The sequence below is a fragment of the Dermochelys coriacea genome, chromosome 2 (genome assembly GCF_009764565.3).
Source record: "Dermochelys coriacea isolate rDerCor1 chromosome 2, rDerCor1.pri.v4, whole genome shotgun sequence".
Lineage (NCBI taxonomy): Eukaryota > Metazoa > Chordata > Testudines > Dermochelyidae > Dermochelys > Dermochelys coriacea.
The window spans coordinates 254,585,831-254,613,718 of record NC_050069.1 but is presented as its reverse complement, the minus strand read 5'-3'; the positions used below and the strand labels follow the sequence as shown (position 1 = coordinate 254,613,718).

General features: G+C 40.4%; 1 protein-coding gene across 4 annotated transcripts in view; it reads left to right on the top strand.

Annotated features, from left to right (window-relative positions):
* DPP6 (dipeptidyl peptidase like 6) overlaps positions 1–27,888 on the top strand; it is an 868,888-nt gene that overhangs the window by 183,633 nt on the left and 657,367 nt on the right. Inside the window, exon 1 of one of the 4 annotated variants that reach the window (XM_038391569.1) lies at positions 16,256–17,376. The exons of 2 other annotated variants lie outside the window; for them this stretch is intronic. In XM_038391569.1, the coding sequence (XP_038247497.1) occupies positions 17,179–17,376 (198 nt within the window). In that variant the 5' untranslated portion in view covers positions 16,256–17,178. Of the gene's footprint in view, positions 1–16,255; positions 17,377–27,888 lie in introns of those variants that run through there. One more of the 4 variants, XM_043509658.1, reaches the window with a different exon arrangement.

Genomic DNA, 27,888 nt, shown 5'->3' with positions numbered 1-27,888 from the left:
AACTATTTTATATCTTGTCTATTCCTTTTTAAAGCTCTGGTATTTCTTTGAAATGTTGTCTGGCTAAGTCGCTTGCATTTCATTAGAATTTTATTTTGTCTGCAAGTTCCTTTTGGTAGGTGGCAAATTCAGAATTTCTCTAAAGTCCACTTGTTCTGTGCTGTCAGTGTAATATTGATTATAGATTAAATATAAAGGGGTGGCATTGGACCATTCCAGAATGGGGAGTCAAAGAGGTCCAGACATATTTCAGGTGCTAGGATGGAGAGACAGGGTCCTCTAAACCTGCATCACATGTACAGCTACATCACACTTTATGCTTCTAGTCAGCAATTTAGAATGCAAGAATGAGAAGAATAATGTCAGCGGTATTCCTGCAATAGGGATGGAAGTGGTCCAGGTTATACAATAAATAGGGACTTTTCAAACATGACAGTGTGTAGTTTCACAGACAACTTCCATAGATAAAAATCATCAAGGATGGAATTTTACCCTCCATTCTTTATAAAGCTTCAGAGATAAAGCTCACATTCCTGTAACAGCCACCTCAGCCTTTGGAGCTTCTTTATGAAGCAACATCTGATCATTTTTTCATTGATAATCTCCTTCAGTAATCACCTTAATCAGGCAACCTAGCTGGCACCTCTACATATACCCAACTCTACCATCAAATATTGGCAGAACTTTGCTGCACAGTGAACTCATGAAGAACATGCATGTTAGAGACCAGATTCCAGCATTTGCCCTGTCCTGCAAAAAAGACTCAGACATTTTTTGTATTCAGAGGACAGCTGCATCTCTCCATAACTGTTATAATAGAAATGTAGGACTGGAAGGTACCTCAACAGGTCATCTGCACTGTCCTCTGCTCTCAAGGCAGGAATGTTTAATGTCTCTGCCTGTCTTAAAAACATAGTTTTGTAGTTTCATCATAACTTCTTTCAGATAAAGGTTTTAAAGAGGGAAGTGCTTTTTCTGAGTGAGAGGAACAAGGTCAAGCACAAATCATAATTATTTATTATTTTTATTTATTTGTATTGAGTAGGAGTAACAAGCATGGCTCCATTCTGCTAGGCACTGTACAAACACATACATCCAGTCTCCTTGAACTCCCTTTGCTAGTCAGGCTTCCCAGTTGCCTCCACTGGCAGTAAGTGTGACTCCATCGTTGCCCCTTGTACTCTCTTTTTCCTCCCTGTCATTTGTCTGCATTTCATCACCTCTGCACATTTGCAGAATTGTAGAAATTAGAGCTGGAAATGACTGTCTGGTCATCTAATCCATCCCAACTGGTAGAATTGCCAACTGGTAAGATTGTTCCTTACAGTACATTCCCTAATGCTTTGCTGGGGACATTTAAAAATAGATTGAAGAATGGGATTTCCATCCCTTCCCTGTGGAGACTATCCTGTTCTTGGAGGATCTCACTTTGGGAAGTAGTTGCTGATATTCAGCCTACATCTTCCGTCTTTTTATTTTTATCCAGTTACTTCTAATTGGGACCTTTTCTATCTAATGTTTTTATCTATCTTGGGTATTTCTAGGATATCTGCCACTAGAAAGTGCAGCATCCCGGGTAGCATCCTAAGGTAATTCATTTTCATCCTTGGTGTTTACAACTGTCTTCATTCTACCTCTACTCAGCCATTCCTTTATCTATTCATCTTAATCACTGAAACTCAGATCTCTTTGGACCCACCAAGTCTCATCATTTCAGACAACCATGTCTGTACAAGCACAGCAGCATGATTGTGTCACCCCCAGCCTCAAACAACTCCACTAGCTTCCATTTCAGGAACTAGTTTAAAATTTCCCTCCTTTGTTTTTAAAATCTTCTGTGGTGTACCTCCACTTTGTTTCACTGGGTTGTCTCTCTGTTCCCTATCCTGTTCCTCTGCTAATCTGCCATTAGCCTCCTTTCTGTCCACCCACACACATTATGGCAACTGCATGTGAGCCTTCTCCTCTGCAGCATTTGCCATTTGAGACAGACACTCTGTTTCTTTCTGCCTCGTCGACTCTCCCTCTCATTTAAAAACACTTCTGAAAACCAATATTTTCCCCCTAGCCTGTACCTCTTAATTTTTCTCTGTCAGTGGTAGATCTAGGATTTTATAATGTTGGGTGGTGGAGGAAGTAGAATCAATATTCACATTAGATGCTGCTTTCAGAAAGTCTGCAATTCATTGTCTATCTCAGTGGTTCTCACCCCAAGATACGTGTACCCCTGGGGGTACGCAGAGGTCTTCTGGGGATACATCAGCTCATCTAGATACTTACCTAGTTTTACAACAGGCTACATAAAAAGCACTAACGAAGTCAGTACAAACTGAAATTTTCATACAGACAATGGCCTGTTTATACTGCTCTATATATTATACAGTAACATAAAGTGCGTATATACACTGTATTGGACATGCATTTTATGTCATTTACTGATGCGTGCAAGCATGTTAATGATGTTGAAGTAGTCATGGTGTGTATGTGGTTGCAATGTAAAAATGGATAGATTTTTTTTTTTAAATGAGGAGCTGGAAGCGGTGGTAGTGGCGACAGTGAAAATTGTAAGAAATTGAAAATGACTGGGGAAAAAACCCATCATCAGTTCTGCGAGGAATATAGTGCTTTTGGGTTCACATCTACAAATAGCAATCCACCTCAAGCTTTGTGTTTCCTTTAAGGAGAAACTCTATCAAATAATAGTAGGAAGAGTGCATTTGCAATGACATTTTAAGACAAAACACTCTGTGCATCCGGGTAAGCCAGTAGAATTTTTTCAAAGAAAGCTTTCTGAGTTCCAGACTTGAGAGCTTAAAATGGAAAAAAAGGTTTCAACTATTTCTACAAAAGCACTTGAAACTTCATATGTAGATCATTTGGCCCACTTGACATCTGAGTTCCAGTGATATTTTCCCTAACCTTCAACACAACTCAGCTCAATTTGACTGGGTAAGAAACCCATTCATTTTGTCAGAGATTAGCAGCAGTAACCTCTCTGCACGTCAGCAAGAAAATCTTCTTGAGCTGTCCTCAGACCATGTTCTGCAAATGAAGTTTAATGACTTCACACTAACCCAGTTCTGGTGTTTAGTACAAAAAGAGTACACTGACCTTGGGAACCAGGTGTTGGATGTTCTGTTACCTTTTGGGTCAACATTTCTTTATGACGTCTCATTTTCTGCTATGACTGCCATCAAGACAAAGAGCAGAAATAGACTCACTGTGGAGAAAAACTTGTGGCTGTCGCTTCACTGCCTCCCAGAATGACAAGACTCACAAGTGAAAAACAGGCTCAAAGATCACACTGAAATGTAAGTATAATGTTTAAATTCCAATCCATTTATTGTGTAATTATATGGTAAAAATGAGAAAGTAAGCAATTTTTCAGTAATAGTGCACTGTGACACTCTTTTATGTCTGATTTTTGTAAACAAGTAGTTTTTAAGTGAGGTGGAATTTGGGGGTATGCAAGACAAATCAGACTCCTGAAAGGGGTACAGTAGTGTGGAAAGGTTGAGAACCACTGGTCTATTTCATGTGCCACATAAGCAACAAACTTTTAAGATCTTGGCTGTCCTGTGAAGAGGTCAGTTGTATTTTCTCTCTGTTGTTAGTGTCTTGGGTCAACTCTTCATGAGTGCTCATCAGGGTTAATCCATTCAAATGGCCTGCGGCCATTGATGTATATCTGGAGTTTTTCAGGGGAGCAAAAGTTGAAAGAGGTCATTCCTTAGAAGCTGTAGCTACAGGAAGAGCTGCAGTTATTCTTAGCAATATATGATGACTGTAGAGCCCAAACACATTAGGGTCTGGGGAGGAGCTCCTGCCTTGCCTTCCACTGTACAACTCATCTTTTTACCCTCCTACAATTCCTGTGTGGTTTTTCACTTCTTTGCTGTCCCGTCCCCCCAAATCACCCATACTCCTTGTCACTTTCTGCCTTTGGGTCTGTTTCCTCCTTGGCCATTTGTCCTCACCTTCTCTCAATCCCTTCCCTTCTTCTATTTTTTTCTATCCTACCTCCACCCCCATGCCGAATCCTGGAGCCTGTTGTTCCAACGCACCCTAAATTCCCTATGTCTGGATACCATTCCTTTCCCTCCCATATGGACAGTGTTCCCCCCACTCCTGGAGCACTGAAGCATTCAACGCAAAGAGCCCTGGAAAACTATTCTTTCCCAGCTTTACCCTCTCCATTCAGGCTTAGAAGGTTTTCTTTGCAGCCGTAAAGGCTGGACTATTAGTTGTCTGGTTAACCTTGAGGCCTGGGACAAATATTTCCTATGTCCTTCCCATTTGTCTCCCAGAATCAGCACTGTCCTCAGCTGCTTGTCTGTATAAAAAATGATTTAATTCTGACATTGTTTTGAGATGCAGTTAGTCCAAAAAAATGCTATGCAAAGTGAAGCTGAAGAGTATTGAATGCTACTCTCAGACAGCGCATTCCCCCCACAATCTTCAGCAGAATCAGTGTGAGTTTTGGGCATTCATTCAGGGTCCTGTGTTTCCCTAAACTTTAGGTATAGGGTTTAAGTGGCAATGATACTGTCAGCCAACAGCTGCCTGTTTGCTCTTTCCAGCACAGCTATTAGATAAAAACTGAACCAAGTATGTCCCTGGAGATTGTTAACCTGGTGCAGAGTACTCATTCGACACAGAAAAGAGAGATTTTGCTCTTTTATTTCTTAGATGGCATAAAATCGCAAATAAATAGATGGCATAAGCCTGAGGCCATTAAATTTCATAAATTGAAAGTTTTATCTGAGCAAAACAAATTCTTATAGGAGTGGAAAAATTCTGTTTAGTGCTTGGCAAGTTGGTATTTAAATTAAAAAAAAAATACTGCCAGAGATGTTATCTCTAGGTAAATGAGATCCTGTGTTAAGAACAGCTATGAATTTTGTGGCGTCTCATGACACTAGAAGACAATTCTCTAATGATCAAGTGAACTATTGATGTGACTTTTGCAGAGCAGGTAGCCTCATGCTATAAAACTAGTGTGATAGCCTAGGCTAAAGCTAATGTCTGTCTAGTTGGTAGACAAGGCTAGATTTTGGTGGACATTAGGGCTCCAAGAGAAAAAATGTGGTGACAAATATTTTCTTTTCTTCCAAGGAAGAAAGAAAGAAAAAACTTATTCACACAATATGTTCACAAGAAGCATAAAACTTATTAGACTAAGTAAACTATGTCTAGGCAGTCTGTACTAGCCATAGCTTAAATTTCCAATACTTTTGTTTGTGTTCAGACTAGGGCTGTCAAGCGATTAAAAAAATCAATCACAATTAATTGCACGATTAAAAAAATAATTGCAATTGTGCAATTAAAATAATAATTGTGATTAATTGCACTTTTAAACAATAATAAAATATGATTTATTTAAATATTTGTGGATGTTGTCTACATTTTCAAATATATTTATTTCAATTATAATACAGAATTCAAAGTGTATGGTGCTTACTGTATATTTATTTTTATTACAAATATTTGTACTGTAAAAAAAAAAAGAAATAGTGTTCAATTTGCTCAGTTCATCTAATACAAGTACTGGAGTGTAATCTCTTTATCATGAAAGTTGAACTTACAAATGTAGAATTATGTACAAAAAAACTGCATTCAAAAATAAAACAATGTAAAACTTTAGAGCCTACAAGTCCATTCAGTCCTATTTCTTGTTCAGCCAATCGCTCAGACAAATACATTTGTTTACATTTGCAGGAGATAATGCTGCCTGCTTCTTGTTCACAATGTCACCTGAAAGTGAGAACAGGTGTTCTCATGGCAGTGTTGCAGCCAGCATTGCAAGATACGTACATGACAGATGCATTAAAGATTCATATGTCCCTTCATGTTTCAACTACCATTTCAGGGGACATGCGTCCATGCTGATGATGGGTTCCGCTCAATAACAATCCAAAGCAGAATGGACCGATACATGTTCATTTTCATCATCTGAGTCAAATGCCACCAGCAGACGATTGATTTTCTTTTTTGGTGTTTTGGGTTCTGCAGTTTCCACATCAAAGAGTTGCTCTTTTAAGACTTCTGAAAGCATGCTCCACACCTCGTTCCCCTCAGATTTTGGAAGGCATGTCAGATTCTTAAACCTTGGGTCAAGTGTTGTACTATTTTTAGAAATCTCACATCTGTACCTTCTTTGTGTTTTGTCAAATCTGCAGTGAAAGTGTTCTTAAAATTAACATGTGCTGAGTCATCATCCAAAACTACTATAGCATGAAATATATGGCAGAGTGTGGGCAAAACAGAACAGGAGACATACAGTTCTCCCCCAAGGAGTTCAGTCACAAATTTAATTAATGCATTATTTTGTTAACGAGCGCCATTAGGATGGAAGCATGTCCTCTGGAATGGTGGCTGAAGCATGAAGGGACATACAAATGTTTAGCATATCTGGCATGTAAATATCTTGCAATGCCGGCTACAAAAGTGCCATCCGAACGCCTGTTCTCACTTTCTGGTGATATTGTAAATAAGAAGTGGGCAGCAGTATCTCCCGTAAATGTAAACAAACTTGTTTCACTTAGCAGTTGACTGAACGAGAAGTAGGACTGAGGTAATTTGTAGGCTCTAAAGTTTTACATGGTTTTGTTTTCGAATGCAGTTATATAACAAAAAAAATCTACATTTGTAAATTGCACTTTCACGATAAAGAGATTGCCCTACACTACTTGTATGAGGTGAATTGAAAAATACTTTCTTTTATTTATCATTTTACAGTTCAAATATTTGTAATAAAAATAATAATATAAAGTGATCAGTGTTATTGAAATCAATGTATTTGAAAACATAGAAAAACATCCAATAATATTTAATAAATTCCAATTGGTAGTCTATTGTTTAACAATGCAATTACAACTGTGATTAATCACGATTAATTTTTTGGATTAATCACTTGAATTAACTGCGATTAATCGGCAGCCCTAGTTCAGACTAAAAAAATCTCTAAAATGACTAGTTAAAAAGGGATATTTTTCTATTTTGAAATTCAGTAGTCCCAAATAGTCCCAATTTTAAAGGCACTGTAGTTGATGTTTCCCCTTAAAAATAGTCTCTTACTGCTTGTGACTGTGAACATATGAAAATAACAGGAAGCTTGTTGTTTAGCTCTATACATTTTCACACAGCGAATGCTGGCTGTAGTGTCTGGATGTCAAATTCAAAAGTAAATAGAGGCATAAATTTTCTAACAATGGATATGAAGGTGGAACATGAACTCTTTTTGCAATCCTGAAACTTAGTCACCATGATGAATAATAGTAATATTTAATACTAAAAGAAGAGAAACAATACTAAGTCCTTTTTCTGAAAATGCCATTCCGAGAAGTCTTACACAAAAAAGATGTCTTATATTTAGCCCTAAAGGCAGTCACTCCCAACCTAATTTCTGATGGCCTAATATTGGTAGGACTCAAATGTGGGTATTAAATCATTTGCAGAGCAAGAAGAACATAAAGAAGGAATATTGTCCTACCTTTACATCAGAGTGGCCAGACCAGTGATCTCTCTAGCCTGGTATCCGGTCTTCAGACAGTGGCCAGCACCAGATGCTTCAGAGGGAAATAATAGAACTGGGGAATTATTGAAAGATCCATCCCGTCTTGTCCACTCCCACCTTCTGGCACTTAGAGGTTTAGGGACACCCAGAATATGGGTTTGCATCCTTGACCATCCTGACTAATCACCGCTGATGGACCTAGCCTCCATGACCTTATCTAATTATTTTTTTAATCCAGTTATACTTTTTGCTTTCATGATATCTCCTGGCAATGTGTTCCACAGATTGACTCTGTTCTGTGAAGAAGTACTTCCCTATATTTGTTTTAAACATTCTGCTTATTAATTCCATTGTGTGATCCCGGGTTCTTGTGTTATGTGAAGGGGTTTTTCTTCATACCATTCGTGACTGTAGAGACCTCTATCACATGGCTCTGGGAAGAAAGATAAAGGAGTTTGAGGTGCAAGTGGTGTTTTCGTCCATCCTCCCCATGGACAGAAAAGGCCTGGGTAGAGACCATCGAATCGTGGAAGTCAACGAATGGCTATGCAGGTGGTGTCAGAGAGAAGGCTTTGGATTCTTTGACCATGGGGTGGTGTTCCAAGAAGGAGGAGTGCTAGGCAGAGACGGGCTCCACCTAACGAAGAGAGGGAAGAGCATCTTCACAAGCAGGCTGGCTAACCTAGTGAGGAGGGCTTTAAACTAGGTTCACCGGGGGAAGGAGACCAAAGCCCTGAGGTAAGTGGGGACGTTGGATTCTGGGAGGAAGCACGAGCAGGAGAGTGCGATAGGGGAGGGCTCCTGCCTCATACTAAGAAAGCAGGACAAACAGCAAGTTATCTTAAGTGTCTATACACAAATGCAAGAAGCCTGGGAAACAAGCAGGGAGAGCTGGAAGGCCTGGCACAGTCAAGGAATTATGATGTGATTGGAATAACAGAGACTTGGTGGGATAACTCACATGACTGGAGTACAGTCATGGATGTCACTGTTCAGGAAGGACGTTCAGGGCAGAAAAGGTGGGGGAGTTGCATTGTATGTAAGAGAGCTGTATGACTGCACAGAGCTCCGGTATGAAACTGCCATAAAACCTGAGAGTCTCTGCATTAAGTTTATAAGTATGAGCAACAAGGTGATGTCGTGGTGGGAGTCTGCTATAGACCACCGGACAGGGGGATGAGGTGGACAAGGCTTTCTTCCAGCAACTCATGGAAGTTACTAGATCGCAGGCCCTAGTTCTCATGGGAGACTTCAATCACCCTGATATCTGCTGGGAGAGCAATACAGCAGTGCACAGACAATCCAGGAAGTTTTTGAAAAGTGTAGGGGACAATTTCCTGGTGCAAGTGCTGGAGGAACCAACTCGGAGCAGAGCTCTTCTTGACCTGCTGCTCACAAATCGGGAAGAATTAGCAGGGGAAGCTAAAGTGGATGGGAACCTGGGAGGCAGTGACCATGAGATGGTCGAGTTCAGGATCCTGACACAGGGAAGAAAGGAGAGCAGCAGAATACGGACCCTGGACTTCAGAAAAGCAGACTTTGACAACCTCAGGGAACTGATGGGCAGGATCCCCTAGGAGAATAACATGAGGGAGAAAGGAGTCCAGGAGAGCTGGCTGTATTTTAATGAATCCTTATTGAGGTTACAATGACAAACCATCCCGACTTGTAGAAAGAATAGTAAATATGGCAGGCGACCAGCTTGGCTTAACAGTGAAATCCTTGCTGATCTTAAATGCAGAAAAGAAGCTTACAAGAAGTGGAAGATTGGACAAATGACCAGGGAAGAGTATAAAAATATTGCTCGGGCATGCAGGAGTGAAATCAGGAAGGCCAAATCACACTTGGAGTTGCAGCTAGCAAGAGATGTTAAGAGTAACAAGAAGGGTTTCTTCAGATATGTTAGCAACAAGAAGAAAGTCAAGGAAAGTGTGGGCCCCTTACTGAATGAGGGAGGCAAACTGGTGACAGAGGATGTGGAAAAAGTTAATGTACTCAATGCTTTTTTTGCCTCTGTCTTCACGAACTAGGTCAGCTCCCAGACTACTGTACTGGGCAGCACAGCATGGGGAGGAGGTGACCAGCCCTCTGTGGAGAAAGAAGTGGTTCAGGACTATTTAGAAAAGCTGAATGAGCACAAGTCCATGGGGCCAGATGCGCTGCATCCGAGAGTGCTAAAGGAGTTGGCTGATGTGATTGCAGAGCCATTGGCCATTATCTTTGAAAACTCATGCGACTGGGGGAGGTCCCTGATGACTGGAAAAAGGCTAATGTAGTGCCCATCTTTAAAAAAGGGAAGAAGGAGCATCCTGGGAACTACAGGCCAGTCAGCCTCACCTCAGTCCCTGGAAAAATCATGGAGCAGGTCCTGAAGGAATCAATTCTGAAGCACTTAGAGGAGAGGAAAGTGATCAGGAACAGTCAGCATGGATTCACCAAGGGCAAATCATGCCTGACTAATCTAATTGCCTTCTATGACGAGATAACTGGCTCTGTGGATGAGGGGAAAGCAGTGGACATGTTGTTCCTTGACTTTAGCAAAGCTTTTGATACGGTCTCCCCCAGTATTCTTGCCAGCAAGTTAAAGAAGTATGACCTGGATGAATGGACTATAAGGTGGATAGAAAGCTGACTAGATTGTCTGGCTCAACGGGTAGTGATCAATGGCTCCAAGTCTAGTTGGCAGCCGGTATCAAGTGGAGTGGCCCAAGGGTTGGTTCTCGGTCCGGTTTTGTTCAATATCTTCATTAATGATCTGGAGGATAGTGTGGATTGCACCCTCAGCAAGTTTGCAGATGACACTAAACTGGGAGGAGAGGTAGATATGCTGGAGGGGAGGGATAGGATACAGAGGGCCCTAGACAAATTAGAAGATTGGGCCAAAAGAAATCTGATGAGGTTCAACAAGGACAAGTGCAGAGTCCTGCACTTAGGATGGAAGAATCCCATGCACTGCTACAGACTAGGGACCGAATGGCTAGGCAGCGGTTCTGCAGAAAAGGACCTAGAGATTACAGTGGATGAGAAGCTGGATATGAGTCAACAGTGTGCCATTGTTGCCAAGAAGACCAATAGCATTTTGGGCTGTATAAGTAGGGGCATTGCCAGCAGATCGAGGGACGTGATCATTCCCCACTATTCGACATTGGTGTGGCCTCATCTGGAGTACTATGTCCAGTTTTGGGCCCCACACTACAAGAAGGATGTGAAAAAAATTGGAAAACGTCCAGCGGAGGGCAACAAAAATTATTAGGGGGCTGAAACACATGTCTTATTAGGAGAGGGTATGGGAACTGGGATTTTTTAGTCTGCAGAAGAGAAGAATGAGGGGGGATTTGATAGCTGCTTTCAACTACCTGAAAGGGGGTTCCAAAGAGGATGGATCTAGACTGTTCTCAGTGGTGGCAGATGACAGAACGAGGAGTAATGGTCTCAAGTTGCAGTGGGGGAGGTTTAGGTTGGATATTAGGAAAAACTTTTTCACTAGGAGGGTGGTGAAATGCTGGAATGGGTTACCTAGAGAGGAGGTGGAATCTCCTTCCTCAGAGGTTTTGAAGGGAAGGCTTGACAAATCCCTGGCTGGGATGATTTAGTAGGGGATTGGTCCTGCTTTGAGCAGGGGGTTGTACTAGATGAACTCCTGAGGTCCCTTCCAACCCTGATATGCTCTGATTCTCTGTCTCCATTTAGTCTTCTCTTTCTAAGATGAACAGTCTCAATTTTTTTAGTCTCTCCTTGTATGGAAGCTGTTCTACACCCCTAATAATTTTTGGTGCTCTTCTTTTTACCTTTTCCAGTTCTAATATATCTTTTTAGATGGAGCGACCAGAACTGCAAGCAGTATTCAAGATGTGGGCGTACCATGGCTTGATAGAGTGGCATTATGATATTTTTCTGTCTTAAAATATATTATTTTCCTAATGGTTCCTAACATTGTTTGCTTTTTTTTGACTGCTGCTGCACTTTGAGCAGATGTTTTCAGAGGACTATCCATTGTGACTCCACAATCTCTTTCTTGAGTGATAACTGTTAATTTAGACCCCATCATTTTGTATCTATAGTTGCGATTAAATTTTCCAATGTGCATGACTTTGCACTTACCAACATTGAATTTCATCTGCCATTTTGTTGCCCAGTCACCCAGTTTTGTGAGAGCCCGTTGTAACTCTTCTCAGTCAGTTATGGACTTAACTATATTGAGTAATTTTGTATTGACTGCAAACTTTGCCATCTCGCTATTTACACCCTTTTCCAGATAATTTATGAATATGTTGAACAGCATAAATCCCAGTACAGATCCTTTCCAGGACCCTACTATCTACCTTTCTTCACTATAAAAACTGACCATTTATTCCTAATCTTTGTTTCCTATCTTTTTAAGCAGTTACTGATCCATGAGAAGACATTCCCTCTTATTCCTTATGACTGCTTACTTTGCTTAAGAGTCTTTGGTGTGGGATTTTGTCAAAGGCTTTCTGACAGTCCAAGTACACTATGTCAACTGGATCACCTTGTCCACATGTCTGTTGACTCCCTCAAAGAAATCTAATGGATTGGTGAGGCATGATTTCCCTTTGCAAATGCCATGTTGACTTTTCCCCAACATATTTTGTTTGACTATGTGTCTGATTATTCTGTTCTTTACTATAGTTTCAACCAATTTGCCTGCTATCCAAGTTAAGCTTGCTGGCCTGTAATTGCCAGGATCACCTCTGCAACCTTTTCAAAAAATCGCTGTTACGTTAATTACCCTCCAGTCATCTAGTACAGAGGCTGATTTAAGTGATAGGTTACATTTCACAGTTAGTTAGTTCTGCAATTTCATATCTGAGTTCCTCTGGAACCATCTGGTTCTGGTGGTTTATTACTGTTTAATTCATCAATTTGTTCCAAAACCACCTCTATTGATTCCTCAATCTGGGACAGTTCCTGAGATTTGTCACCTACAAAGAATAGCTCAGTGTGGGAATATGCCTCACATCCTCTGCAGTGAAGACCAATGCAAAGAATTAATTTAGTTTCTCTGCAAAGGTCTAGTCTTCCTTGGGTGCTCCTTTAGCACATAGATCATCTAGTGGCCTCACTGATTATTTGGCCAGCTTCCTGCTTCTGATACACTTAATTTTTGTTGTTGTTGTTGTTTAGTTTTTGTGTCTTTTCCTAGTTGCTCTTCAAATTCTTTTTAGGCCTGCTTATTTGTATTTTTACACTCGACTTGCCAGTGTTTAGGCTCCTTTCTGTTTTCCTCACTAGGATTTGACTTCCAATTTTTAAAGGGTGTCTTTTTGTCTCTAACCTCCTCTTTTACTTGGTTGATTAACCATGGTGGCATTTTTTTGGTCCTCTTACTGTTTTTGTTTTTTGTTTTAATTTGGGGGATACATTTAGAGTCTATTATGTTTTTAAATAGTTTCCATTCAGCTTGCATGCTTTTCACTTTTGTGACTGTCCTTTTAATTTCCACTTAACTATCTTCCTCATTTTTGCATAGTTCCCTTTTTTTTTAAGTTAAATGCTTCAGTGGTGGGTATTTTCCCTTGTGCAAGAATGTTAAATTTAGTTACATTCTGATTGTTATTACTGAGAGGTTCAGCTGTATTTGCCTCTTAGATCAGATCATTTGCTTCCCTTAGGACTAAATCAAGAATTGCCTGTCCCCTTGTAGCTTTTAAAATGTCATTAAAAACATAATATATTTTCTCTGAAGTAGCAATTCTGTTTGTTAAAATAATATATTTATATGGAAGGAAATGTTACTAGTTAGGAATTTGTATTATGTATACAATATTGTATCCTAGACTAGACAACCAGGAGGTTTTGGGAGGAATCATATTTGTTTTTAAGGGTCTTATTCTTGTCTTCAGTTACATTCCCAGGATGTTGGGGAAAGACAGGATTTTTTAAGAAGGAAATTAATTTAATTAAATACCTCAGCTCTCAGTATTTGTATTTTTGGAAGCTTTTATGTTTGACTTCTAAATTTATTTCACAATACAAATTACTTTCTTTACCAAAAATAACACCCCAAGCTGACTTGCTCTTTTTCTGCAATGAAACCACATTTGTGCAATGTCTGTACAGGAGTTATTTATTGCCACTTGGATGTTACATTTCACACGCTAGCGCTTTTTCCTTTTTGGGGGGAGGATCTATCCTGCTCTCTATGCTGTCATGGTGCATATGTATTATGATGCACTGTTTCATTACATAACCACATACACAGACCAATGTCATTCAGTGCACGGATGGACAGAGTGAATGAGGCACAGAATTAAAAGAAGAAAAGGGGAACACTCAGTTTCTGACATTGAATTGGGACTCTGAAGTGCTGGGCTCTGTCCCTGGCTCTTCAACATGGACAAAATATCATAATTAGGCTTGGTAGAGTTCAGTTTTTAGTTTTTTAATAATTGTGATGGATAATATTGATGTTTATTTTTAAGCATTTTTATATTTTTTGTCCATATAAATGTTCACAGTAGGTACACTTCTAGGGGGTGAGTCAAACAATACGGGAGGTCAGACAACAATTATTTAATGATGATAGATATTGAGATTCAAAAAGTTAAAGCTTTATAACCATTAACCACAAATGGTCAACATCACATGTCAAAATAAATATCCATAAATTAAACTCTAATAAGTTTGCAAGCTGCATTTTTTCTTACTTTGCCTATCTGTAAATTTCAATTAGTATTTATGGAAATATTTTTGTTAGTTTTTGTGTGTACAGTGAAATCAATGTTTACTGACATTTACTGATAAAAATCTAATCCTTCCAAGCCTAATCATAATGTATATGCACAAGAGAGCTTAAGTTAGGTTGCATGGTCAATTTAGATCAGAACCCTGAGACTTCTTGTGAACAGGCAGGCTTCCCTGCCCTCATAGAGCCCCATTGAAGATAGTGGGGTTCCACATGGGGACAGAAATTCAGTTGCACACAAGAAGTTGCAGGATCAGGGCCATAATTCTGCTATTTCCTAACTTTTGAGTATTTGACTTTGCAATCTGAATGCTCTTTTAATGTAGTGTTTCATATGTAGATATATATACATTACCATATATGTTGTATGTGTGGGTATAGTCCAAATTTGAATACATGAAATCTCAGTGGTCAAGAATTTTAAAAATACTTGAAAGCTATTGAAATTATATGGGCTGCTCAGGGATCTTAATCTTTCCCCTTTAAACTGTGAATTAGACCAGATATGTTTTCTTTTTTCTGTGTCATCAGTTATTTTTCTCACTTTTATACAGTCATTCATGGTTTCTGTGCTATTTTTGCCTTTTTATTGATGTTTTTGATGCTTCCTTTATACCCATCTTGTTTTTTTTTAAACACCCCAAAACTATTTTTCCTTTTAGTTTGGTTCTTGTTGCTGTTTTTTTAAACACCCCAAAACTATTTTTCCTTTTAGTTTGGTTCTTGTTGCTGTTTTGTTGCTAATAGTTCCAATTAGTCATGAGATCCCAGGAGAGTTCACTGACTTTTTGATGCAATTTTCCTGTGATCATAATGAGATTTAAATGAGGAAACTGACAAGGACTATGGACTAATATTCAGCTCACTGGTGACAGAACCATGAAGCAATCAGATGGACCGCTGACCTATCCTAAGTTGCATTAGTTACATTTAGGTAACTGGTAGAATGCATACCAAGACCTTTACTTCTAAGAGTCATGAGTTCACCTTCTAGTTTTAATTAAATGACAGGATCTAAGTTCTGAAGATCAAAATGATTATTTCTTTCTTTCAACTGCAGTCAGGAAGGAAGCACTGCATGTGTTTTTTCCCGCTCCTGATGAGATAAAGGTTCCTTTTCATCTAAATGTTATGACTTTCCATCCCTGACTTTGAGGACATAAAAAAATAGTGCATGAAAATTGTTTGGGTATAAAGTGATTTATGATCAGACTGGTGTTTTAATAGAGGAAAAGCAGGTTAATTGCACAACTGCTTAATTTTTTCTTCAAACTATAGGGTTTACATTGTTTAAAAAGATACATGGATGATGAGGTTATTTTTTGTAATCACACTAATAGTTTCAATAAGATCCAAGGTTTAAAAAATTAATGATTTCTCCCTGTGCTTCATTCCCTAAATTATAACTGAGGGAAAGGATTTTCTAAACAGCTTGTGGGATCTGTATGTAGGAATGGACAGGTTTGGCGTATGTTGGGTGTTGCTTGTCTAAAAGGGAGTAATTCCCATAGTGGTTGGTTAACTTGGGTATCAAAGGGAAGAAGAAGACTTCTGCTAGAGGAAGGGAAGGAGACTGCAACTCTGACTCCTTTTCTTTCTCCTTGGCCTCCGACTTTAAAACCTAAGGCATCTGTTGCTATGGAAACCCAGGCCCCTGATGCTCAGAGAAGAGGCATTGTAACCCTCTCTGCCGAAGTAATCACATTGGACACCATTTGCAGACTTCCCCCCCCCCCCGTGCCCACTTTAATCGTATGCACATTTTCTCCTCCATTAGCTGTAGAAGTGTGTTAATTAGTGGCCCCATTTAGCCTTGAAATTAACACCGCACAAAGCCCAGGTCATTTTGTTTTGGCCTGTAACTGAAGAGGGGTGAGGGTGGTGACAGAGAGCCCCCCCCCCCGCAGTCTTCTTCGTCCCCCAGCCCAAGCAGTTTTTAATCCGACAGTTCCCATTTGTTTATCGCAGGCTGCTCCGGCGCGGAGCACAGTTCGGGTGGATTTCCACAGAGGGGCGCTGAAGCACGTTTTAATGCAGCAAAATGAATTAATACAAAGATAGTAGGAGGCACAATATACTGGATTTAATAAAATGAAATAAATCGTGAAGAGCGTGGGGGTGGGGGCTGGAAAGCTCCCCCCCGCCCGGCTAGTTTCAGAGGGATCGCAATCGCGGCTCATTGCCTGGAGCCAGAAATCAAAGCGCACAGAAACTGGGGAAGCAGCTTGGACGCCGGCTCGGCAGCCAGTGGCATCAGGCGACGCTTTCGTCCTCTCTCCCCTTCTGCTTTGTTTTCTTTCTTTCCCCTGGGAGTTTGCTGTGAGCCGAGCTAGGCATAGAAAGCTCCCTGCTCCCGGCCGCTGGGTCCTCTCTCCCGGGCTGCGATCCGGTGTCTGTTGCTCCTTTTCAAGTTCCTTCCCGAAAAGCCACAGGGAGAGAGAGAGCTGGAGAGCAGCCCGCCCTCCCTGCCCAGAAGTGCAACGTGCTTTGAATGAGGCTGCCCAGTTCGCAGCCTGCTCCGCTCGGTGGCTCTCCTGGAAGGCGACCTCGGAGACGCCGGCCCATCCCGGGGAGGCACTGACAGCTGCGATCCGTCCGCCCCCCCAACCCCAGACAGCCCCCCTCCCACCCCATTTAATACCGATCCTCTCCGGCGCCATTCGCTGGGGGTCGGCGTGTCTGGGCGGCTTGCAACCTTGGCTGGTGCAACATCCCCGGGGCCTGTTCTTTATTTTTGTTTTTGGTAATTCCCCCGTTTCCTCTCTCCCCCCCCCCCCCATGCTGCTGTTGAAGCAAGGGAGAGAAATAAATATGCTGTCTCCCTCTTCGCTCTGCCCTGCGCCCCAGCTGCACTGATGTGCTACGGAGAAGAGCTCACTTGCGTGTAGCATGCTGTAACCCCCGCACACCCACCCCCCAAAAGCGTCTCTCGTGCCCCCCCACCCGGATTGACTTCATGGCTTCGCTGTACCAGCGATTCGGTGGGAAGATCAACACCTCCCGATCTTTCCCCGCGCCACCCGAGGCGAGTCACCTTCTGGGGGCCCAGGGCACCGAGGAGAACAGCGCTGCCGGCCCGCCCGCCCGCCCGCCGCAGCCGGAGAGCCGAGCCCGGTTCCAGTACCAGCCCCGGAGTGACGCCGAGGAGGAAGATGTAAGCCCCCGGCCTGGGTTGGGTTTTGCTCTGTTTGTCCGAGTGTCTCGTGTGTGTCTGTGTGTCCGGAGGTCGCTTGGCTGCCTTCTCTCTCCCTGGCTTGATCTGCGCCCCGCTTCCCCGCCAAAGGCCAGCGAGGGTACTTTATTCCTGGCCGTGTAAACGAGTCCCCAGACCCCCTCGGCTCCCGCTCTCCAGGGCGCTCTGGGAACGAGCCGGGTGGGGAAGGTCGGGCTGCTGTGCAATGTGCATGGGTTGGGTGCGTTTGGAAACCGCCCGTGTCAGCTGCCTCCGTGCCCCTCCGAGTGAGGCTCGAAGTTTTTGCCTGGGGCAGAAGCAGAAGGCTTCGCCTTGCCCCCTTCGTGTCCTTCCTGCCCGGCTCCAGAGCCCTGCCGGGGAGAACTTCGCACCCGACGCGGCCATGTTTGGTTTGGTTTGGTTTGGTTTTGCTCGAAACTCCTGGTTAGCGACCCAACGTGATGAGACGCGAGCCCCCGGGTGGGGTTGGATGCAAACTTCTCTCCCGGCACGTTCCCTCCCGCCGCTGCCGCGGGGAGTAGCGATTTCAAAGGGGTCTGTTTGCATATTGCCTTAGTAACAAATGACTCATTCTGGCCACTGGCTTGTTGCTGCGACTCCTGGATGGGAAGAGTGAAATCACCTTGGATCGATTGTTCCCAGTTGTTTTTTTTTGGGGGGGGGGGATTTAAAAAGAAGAGGGCCCCGCAAGAAGGTCCAGACAATCAATCAAACAGTTCCCCATCACTACTTCAGCCTGGCGTGCTATTATGTTTGTAAAGGGACTTCGGTGTGGGTGTGGGTGTGTGTGTGTGTGTAACCTGCAAGGGGGGAAGTGGCTGCAATTTGGAATAATATTTCTATCTATTAAAATACTTATTTTCCCTAAAGGTAGGTTTGGAGCTGTGATCAGTGTTAATTATAGAAACCACTGATGATGATCCCTTATAAGTACCGACTTGGAGCGTAGTTTTATGTCTGAATCCCTGAGATCCCTCTTAAGAGGGGTGCTGCAGCGAAGAGAGCTGTGGGATTTAGGTTTTGCCCTTTCCCCCCGCCCCCGTGAAAACTTTTTGTAGCTGTAGCAGGTAAAGCGGATTAAGTTTTTCTAGCAGAGAGGAAAGTTGGCCTCAAATCCTCTGGCAGGATTTCCATTTTGTTCCTTCCAAGGGCCAATAGGTCGCTGGAGATGAGTTTACTTTTCTCGGTGGCTGGTGAAATCCTCACTAGCATCCTAAACACGACACACAGTTCCCGGGGGTGGCGGGACGCCTAACATAAGCTCACGCGCACAAACTAAAAACACCTGAGACTTTTTTTTTTTTAAGTGTCGATTTAAAAACTTTTCCTTCTGAAACTGTATCTCCTGCGATGTGACCCTGGAGCGGAAATGTGCCGAAACTTCAGCTCATTGGCCTCTAGGTGTCGCTACGAGAAAGCGAAGTTGCTGCTTTGTTATTGGTCTCCGAATATATTCTCCTCTGGATTTTTTTTTTAATTTATCTTGGAGCGTATCTTTGTAGCTTTTCAATACGACAGCTGTCTGGACTTGTTTGAGCATCAAAAGCGTTGATCCAAGAAACAAAGGGAGTTTAACACGTGCAGATTATTTCTGCTGACACTGCTCCAAAAAAACCAAACCAACCCTCTTTTCCAAAGTTAAGCTTATCCGTGGAGTGATCTGTGTACCAAAAATCTGCATTGCAAAGGCCTTTAAGGGGGGGCAAATAAAGGTTATGTATGTACACAAACAGTTCAGATGAATTCCAAAACCCACGCTTCTAGACTGTAAGGGGATTTATTTTATTTTATGTATTTAGAAAAAGAACTGTGCCTTTGGCTGCGAGAGCTAAGTGTACCATGTCAGGGAGTTAGAGCTTGGGAACTGCAATGCAAATGTAATTGATTCATAAGCTTCACATAAAGAATCATTTAGGCAGTTAAGGTTAAGATGTAACCAGAAAGGAAGTAATGAAATTTGCCTTTAGAGTGACTATTGTAGAAATATTCAATGCATATTTCTGACTCAGGTTGGGCTAGGAATTCCAAATAGTCACATAGTTGAGGTAATAACCCTCGGTTTGTTTAGATCTGTACAGTAAATCGGCATTAATTTTTGGAAACTAGTTGTGCTAAGGGAAGGAAAAATGAGACGCCTTTAAGGTGGTAAAATTTAATTTTGAAAATATATTTTTTCCAAGAAGCAGAGGCACAAATTACGCTATATACCGCCTCCCCCCCCCCCCGCCCCACACACACTCACACCCACATTTCCCCATTAGGTCCGGAGAGCTGTGACTTTGGGAGCTGTCCCAGGTGCTGACGTGATTCAGCTCTGCCAGGGAATAAGTACTCTCGCTTTGCACTGGGCAATTCAAACGGAAACTGGCGGCTTTATTGCTCTGTTGTGCCTTGTTGTCAGTCTGTGAAGTGTGCTCAGATATACACCAGACGGATTTCTGACCTTGGCCAGTAAACAGAAAAAGAACGATTCCGCGTTCCCCCCCCCCCCCCCTTTTGCAACTGAACTGGCTGCTGAATATCTGGATGACAGCGACAATAAGGCTTTCTCAGGACAAATTAATGCAGCTTTTGGCATAAAATCCCTGAGGGGAAAACAAAATTTGAGGCAGGCACAAGGACAAAACTGGATGCATGAAGTGCAATGATTGTGTGATTTGGTGATATATATGTGCAGAATCCACTGACAATGAAGAGAGAGAATATTGACTGCTGGCAGTTCTACTGAATTGTAGTGGTATATGATATTGCTTTTTGTAATTAGGGGGAGCCTGTCCGTGATTGCCTGCTAAACCCCTTTTGAGAGAATTAAATCTCTGATGTAAATTTCACAGTGAGACTGAAACTGAACATTCAAGATATTTTTCCCAGTAGAGGATTTTTTTCTTTTCCAATTTCAAATTAATCAGTTCAACAGTTTCTTAGTCAGAGTAGGAAATACAAAAAAAAGCTTTTGTGTGTGTATGGGGGAGTAATACTTCAACTAAAAATGTAGCTAAGATTTCTTTTTTAAAAACCACTAAATTGTTTTATAATGTGCTTAATAATCAGGCAGACTGAGAATTTTTGAAAAGGCTAATGATCATGATCATAAGGTTTTTATACCTCAAAGATATTTATTCTGCATTTTATATCATTAATTGATTTTTATGGGTCAATTTTTATCAATTTTCTTAAGTATCAATATATTCCCCAGTGCTATACAAGACAGAGATGGAGACAGGGGTCTGGCCTTTCCAACCCATGCTGTTGTTTATATGCAATATTTCCCCTTTCCTATGTATTACTTTCAGTACTAGAGGAAACTTGCATGTAATTAAAATAAGAAACAAAAACCTGTATTGAAGTAATGCAAAGAGTCTGATTTGTACCCCCACAATTAAAAATTAGGAAATTTCAGAGTTAAGATTGAAACTCCTCATCCCACCATGAAGTAGCTGATGAGAGTGAGATGAGTTTCATCATGGAATTTGAACTTTTATAAATGTGATAACACAGTTGTCTGGATGCAATTGGTATTTTGGCATCTAAACTTCACAGTAGTTAATTCTGGTAGCTGGTTCTGCATTCCAAAAAGAAACAAACATGTTCAGTGATTTGGGGCATCCTGAGAACTTGTGTAAATATTGATAAGTTTATGACATTTGTTCTTGATTTTGTTATACTTCTGTATCATCCTAAGCTGCATCCCTGATTCAGTTCTCTTTGCACAAATCAATCTCCCATTGGTTTCAGTGGAAGTATTGAATTATCCAGTTATTAAAACTGTAAAAATGAGTGGTCATGTAAACATAACCCAGATGACATAATAGTTTTGCTATTAATGTGCCTTTTCAAATTAATTTATTGGTATATGGTACAGTACCTTTGAAGAATGTAATCAAAGTCCAGAGTGTTGTAATAGCAGTGTATTAATTTATGTTCTGGCAACGTAATTACTGTTTTTTCCTCTCTGAGATTCATGTTTTGTATATTATCATGTAAACAGGAGACCTTTCTAGGTGCTGGCTTTAGATTTTTCCCCCCACATAAAATACAGCTTTTTCATTTTTCCTAAGCTTACTTTTCTTTGGAGTTATAGTGATTAATGAGTTTAATTTTTGCAGGCAACTGCCAGGAGGTGCTGAGTAAGATGTACATGCTGATTGTGTATAACCCCGTTCCTTTTAATTACTGTGATGATAGCAATGCATTAATCAAGTGCATAAGAAATTGAGTACTTTTCTGTAATACAGAATATTGATCTATTTCATAAAGCATTGACTATTAAAATGATAACCACAGTAATCCTTTTAAAATTAAATTCCTGATGATAAATTATGTGTTAAAGCTTTCTACTGAAGTGTCATATGTAGATTTTCTGTATAAAGAGCCAAATGCTGCATTCCTTTTTCATTTATTCTTCAGGTAAAACTCCCTATTTTTTGCCTGAGTAAAGGTTTGGACCAAAATAAAGTAGCTCTCATTTTTACTTTGAAATCTGGAATACTTTTCATTCAATTGTATATTGAATATTTGCCTAGTTGTATACATTTATGCTAATTTTTAAAAGAAGAAACTTAGCTATATTGTAGTTTTATAGTTTTCAATAATGATAATTCAAACTGAGACTATTTTACAGAAGTGATCATTTCAGTTTTAAATAGTAATTCTAGAAGATAAAAAGATGTGATTGCTGGTTTGAGAAGTAAATCAAAGGTTACATGTTTCATTATTGTTCAGCTTGTTTGAACAATATTACAAATATTACAGCCCCTGAAAATATTTCACATTTAATATGTAAGATTTGATAACACCTGCAATAAAAGTATTATTTTTCAATCCACTATTTTACTGTTGGAAAAGCTATTGCTTCCCAGAAGAGTGTGTCCAGGTCAGTCTTATATAAAGACTTAGGCAAGAGCTGTAGAACAACTTAAATGTCAGAAATGGCTCAGTCCTTTCCCAAACAGATGATTTTTTTAAATTGTATATATTTTGGAGTGGTCATTAATCAGTATATAGTGAAGTAGTCAATATGGCTACCAAAAATCTCTGTATAGATCAGATAAACAGTTTTCTTTCTGCAGTATTTGATGCCTTCTAATGGTCTCGCCTGCAGCCTATTCTTGGTAAGCTCTAGGATGTTGGGCGCAGTTATCCTACTCTCTGTATGTGACTGAGGCCACTAATTTCAGTAGAAGCAGGATTAGGTCCCTATTGATTCGTTCAGCCCATCTCTTTAAATTAATAAAAATGCAGTTTAGTTCTATGAAGAGTAATAATTATACTTTCATAAAGTTAATCTTCTCTCTGATTTGTCTGAATGTGAGTTAATTATATATTTCATTATGTAACTTAACATTGGATAATTTAAAATTACAGCAATAGGGGCTTTTCATGTATTGCTTAACAATTGCTATATTTGGAATTCAGTGGCTTCATGATTTTTGTTGCTGGCTTAAAATTAACCTTCCTGTTTTGAGAGCCTTACTAACAGTGATCAGGCCTTTGATGTATTATGCATCTATTAAAAATCTGCTAGGTAGAATATATTTTTAAGACACAAGAATAACTATGCAAAGAAGTTGACTCATCTGTCTCCTGGTAGTGAAATGCACAGTAACTTGAATCTCACCGAGTTAGAGTACTCAGCTCAGGTCCTTCCTCCTGAGCTTGCAGGGGCTGGGAGGAATGGGAAGAGAAGGTAAAGAGTCCCAGGAAGGAGTACTTTGTATTGCTTTTAAAGGAACTTTCTGGCAGACTAAAAGAAAAATGCTGGTGGGCTCCAAATGAAGCTGTATAGAGCTCTCCATTATCATGGCTTCAGTGAATGGCCAGAAATGGGGGAGAGAAAGGTGGATTCTCAGAGCTCCAAGAAAGGCTTTGAAAACTCCCCTGGAGCACTAAAGAAAGACAATCTGCAGGAGCAGAATTATTTGTATAAATGTCCTTTAAGGGCTCGATTCTACAGTCTGTATTCTAGCAAAGATCCCCTTCAAGCCCAGTGATTTCAAGTTGCTTTTACAGGGAGTTTTTGCCTAAGTAAGTAAGGCCTGCAGGATGTGACTGGCAGAGTGCAGTTTGACATATGGAGTTTCACACTATGACCAAGGGGTGGCAGCATCTCTTATTTAGTATTTTGCCATAGATCACTTAACATAGCAATTTTTTTGTAGCAAGTCATGAACTATTTGTTCATATAGCCACTCCTGCATTTAAGGGTTACCCTATGTGTTTCTGTTTATTAAGGGCTAGTTTCCCAGATCTAAAGAAGAGCTCTGTGTAGGCTCAAAAGCTTGTCTCTCTTACGAACAGAATTTGGTCCAATAAAATATATTACCTCACCCACCTTGTCTATTTATTAAGGGTCATTTTTGTTGCTTATGATTTTCTGAAGGTTTTATAATTTTTCCAAAAATTTGGCACGCTCTCTCTGTCAGGGACTAATGGTATTTTCAAAGTTTCTTCAAAAATGGTTGAGCCATTTTAAAGCATAGTAGGAGTGGGGCAGAAATTCATGCTCTTTGCAAAGAAAAACTGTTTGCTACTTTTTAATAAACATTTCTCACACTCCAGAGGAAAGGGATGGACATTTTTTATTTGGTAGGGTTATAGGGTAAATTTTCAAAAGTGCGTAAGGGATTTAAGAACCTAAATCCTGTTTTCAAAAGTGATTTAGGTAGTAGGACTTAGGCTCCCAAGTCATATAGGCATTTTTTAAAATGTTACCCATAGTCCTTAGGTTGTAGATGTGCCAGTTATTGGTATAGTGAAAATTGGACTTCCATTGGCTAAGTTATATGAGTTAAAATGCATTTTGCCTATGTGCACTAGATTATGTTAATAAATCTGACATTCTCCTACTGGTCTATTGGCAGTGTCCATGTGTGTATAAAATGAGCAGAAAAGTCCACAGAATAGTCAGTTTCTCAGGATCCCACTGGAAGTGCATGTGTATGCGCCATGAAATAGAATGGAGTGTAAATGTTAACAGGTACAGAATCATATAGTACGATCTGGGAAGGTATTCTGGGGAGTGAATGGATTACACTTATTCTGTGCTTGTTGTGCAGAGGGGATGTCCGTGCGCTCCCTCACTTTGATGCCCATTAAGTGGCTGGGCACATTCTGTCCCCCGTCTTCCAATGTTAAATTTTGTTCATTAGCTTGGAAGCACTTTGCGGCAAGAACTTTTTATTATTTATTTATTTACTTGTATAATTGTAGCCCCTACAGACCCCATTTGAGATTGGGGCACTATTGTGCTGGGCCCCAAAGAGCTTAAAAACTAAATAGAAAGGCTGACATAGAGTAGGAGAAAGTAAGTATCATTATCCCCATTTTACAAATAGTGAAACTGAGGCACAAAAGGATTAAATGATTTGCCCATGGTGAGACAGGAAATCTTTGGCAGAGCTAGGCACTGAACCCAGAGGTCTTGAGATCCCAGTCCAGTGCTGTTCACCACCTGACCTTCCTTCCTCGCTATTTCTTAGCTCTTACTTTGTCTTTTGAGGCTTAAATTTTTTCAGAATCCTGCAGAATGCAGAAAAACCCGCACACCCACACCCACCTCTCCCCCCATCCAAAAAACCTACGGAGAAACTGAATATCACTGGCTTTGGAATATTCTTTTGTCCCTAGAGCTATTTTATTTGTTGGAGAGTTTTGCTGTGAGTGTTTCAGCAGAATTCTTAAACATTCTCTCATGTAACTTGTCCTGTTAGGAGCACTTGCTTTTTGTCTTTGCTCAGGCTAAGCAGACAAAATAAGAACATAAGAATGGCCATACTGGGTCAAACCAAAGGTCCATCTGGCCCAGTATCCTGTCTTCCAACAGTGGCCAATGCCAGGTGCCCCAGAACAGGTAATCATCAAGTGATCCATCTCCTGTCACCCATTCCCAGCTTCTGGCAAACAGAGGTTAGGGACACCATCCTTGTCCATCCTGGATAATAGACATTGATGGACCTATTCTTCATGAACTTATCTAGTTCTTTTTTGAACCCTGTTAGTGTCTTGGCCTTCACAACATCCTCTGGCAAGGAGTTCCACAGACTGTGTGGAAAAATACTTCTTTTTGTTTGTTTTAAACCTGCTGCCTATTAATTTCATTTGGTGACCCCTAGTTCTTGTGTTATGAGAAGGAATAAATAACACTTCCTTGTTTACTTTTTCCACACCAGTCATGATTTTATAGACCTCTATCCTATCTCCCCTTAGTTGTTTCTTTTCCAAGCTGAAAAGTCCCAGTCTTATTAATCTCTCCTCAGATGGCAGCCGTTCTATACCCCTAATCATTTTTGTTGCTCATTTTTGAACTTTTTCCTATTCCAATATATCTTTTCTGAAATGGGACGACCACATCTACATGCAGTATTCAAGATATGGGCATACCATGGATTTATATAGAGACAATATGATATTTTCTGTCGTATTATCTATCCCTTTCTTAATGATTCCCAACATTCTGTTTGCTTTTTTGAGTGCCGCTGCACATTGAGTGGATGTTTTCAGAGAACTTTCCACAATGACTCCAAGATCCCTTTCTTGAATGGTAACAACCAGTTTAGATCCCATCATTTTATATGTATAGTTGGAATTATGTTTTCCAATGTGTATTACTTTGCATTTATTAACATTGAATTTCATCTGCCATTTTATTGCCCAGTCACCCAATATTGAGAGATCCTTTTGTAGCTCTTTGCAGTCTGCCTGCAACTTAACGATCTTAAATGTTCAAGATGTCATAAAGAGGATATATCCTCATGAATATCTGCTGTATTCTTAGCAGATTTCTATTGAACATGCTCAGAAGTATGTTTTTAATTTCTTTTAACATCTATATTTTAAAATTATTTTCCTCCAAATAAAGGAGATACTAATCAATAGTATTTCTGTTTCTATCAGTTATCTCAAAGCCCTTTAGAAATGCAGATAAGCATCATTATCTTCATTGTACAGATGGAAAGTCTAAGACAAAGAAAGAGTAAGCAACTTAGCAAGTCAGTGGCAAAGCCTTAATAGACCCATTTCTCCTGACACAGTCTGGTGCCCTGTCTAGTCAACTACAGTACATACAACTACATCATTTGTCATGGCTCAATCAAGAGAAGTGCTGAGAATGCTGGACCCAATCCTGCACAGGGCTTAACTACATGAATAGCCCCATTGACTCATTGAAACTATTTATGTGCTTAAAATTAAGTACATGCTTAACTGCTTTGCTGAACCAAGTCCAGCATGCTCAGTGCCTTTCAGGATGGAGCCCTCATTGACTACAATATTCACATTTCATTTCAAACATTAGGTGATTTTCTGTGGCTGCTTTAAAAAAAAAAGTGGTTAGAATGTTTTTACAAGGAGAAAATGTTTAGGGGTTTTTTTGTTTGTCAATAGGAACTGAAAGCATTTTGCTCCAACTTTCCAAGAAAGTTCAGCCCCAGACAGACACCAAAACATGAACATTGCTTCTCAAAAGCTGAATATTTGGAAATGTAGAAGTATGTGAAATGGGAAGGAGACAGTGGGAAAATGCTTTGCAACCTTAACTCTTGTTATGCTGCAAACATTCATTTGTGGGAGTTTAATACATAAATACATGTTATTACTTATTTGTTACTAAAATGAGTTCTAACCCCACGACAGCCCATTGAGTTTTCCCATCTTAATTTGATTGCTATTTATTGCTAAATCTCTCCTAATGTTCTCGTAGCTACAGGTTCCATGACAAAATTACTTGTTTTTCTCCTATTTCCACTAGGTATCAGAAAAGAAAGAGGACACTTAAAAGAGCAGGCATCTATTAAAGTGCAGATAGGAATGCTGTAGAAAGCCACAATGATATTCTGTAGAACCATAAATGGCCTATAGTGAACCATGTCTCTCCAGTTCTCCTTGTTTTGCTGTTAGCTATAGTGAGTACAAAAGCATTATTGATACAGTCCTTCATTGTCTCTCTCTTTTATATTAGGTAACACAGTATCTATTGCTCAGGCATTTGTAATCCTAGGTACAAAAGGGGCACCTGAAAAGAATTCTAAAGGGTACTATAATGCTTCACAATTATATCTCTAATAATACAGTTTCTGCTGAAACAGCTGTTTCATTCGCGTGCAAACCACAGGGTAAACAATACTTGTCAAAACACAAACAGTGATTCATTGCAAACGTTGCAATTAATGAAGATCGACACAGCCATGGTTTAATGCCACACTAACCTGATCCAATTCAGTTACCTTATGCTTTATTACCTGTAAGCTAATTTTACTCAAAATACAGATTTAAGTTTAAATGTTATAGGTTGTCACTTATAGAGTGACATGTTAAGGAAAGCATGGACTAGTGGATAGAGCCTTGGGCTGGGAGTTGAGGGACCTGAATTCTATTCCTGGCTCTTCCACTGACCTTCTGTGTCACTTTAGGCAGATTACTCCTCTCTTTCTGCCTCATATACTTAGAATGTAAACTCGTTGGGGCTTCCTGTCTGTT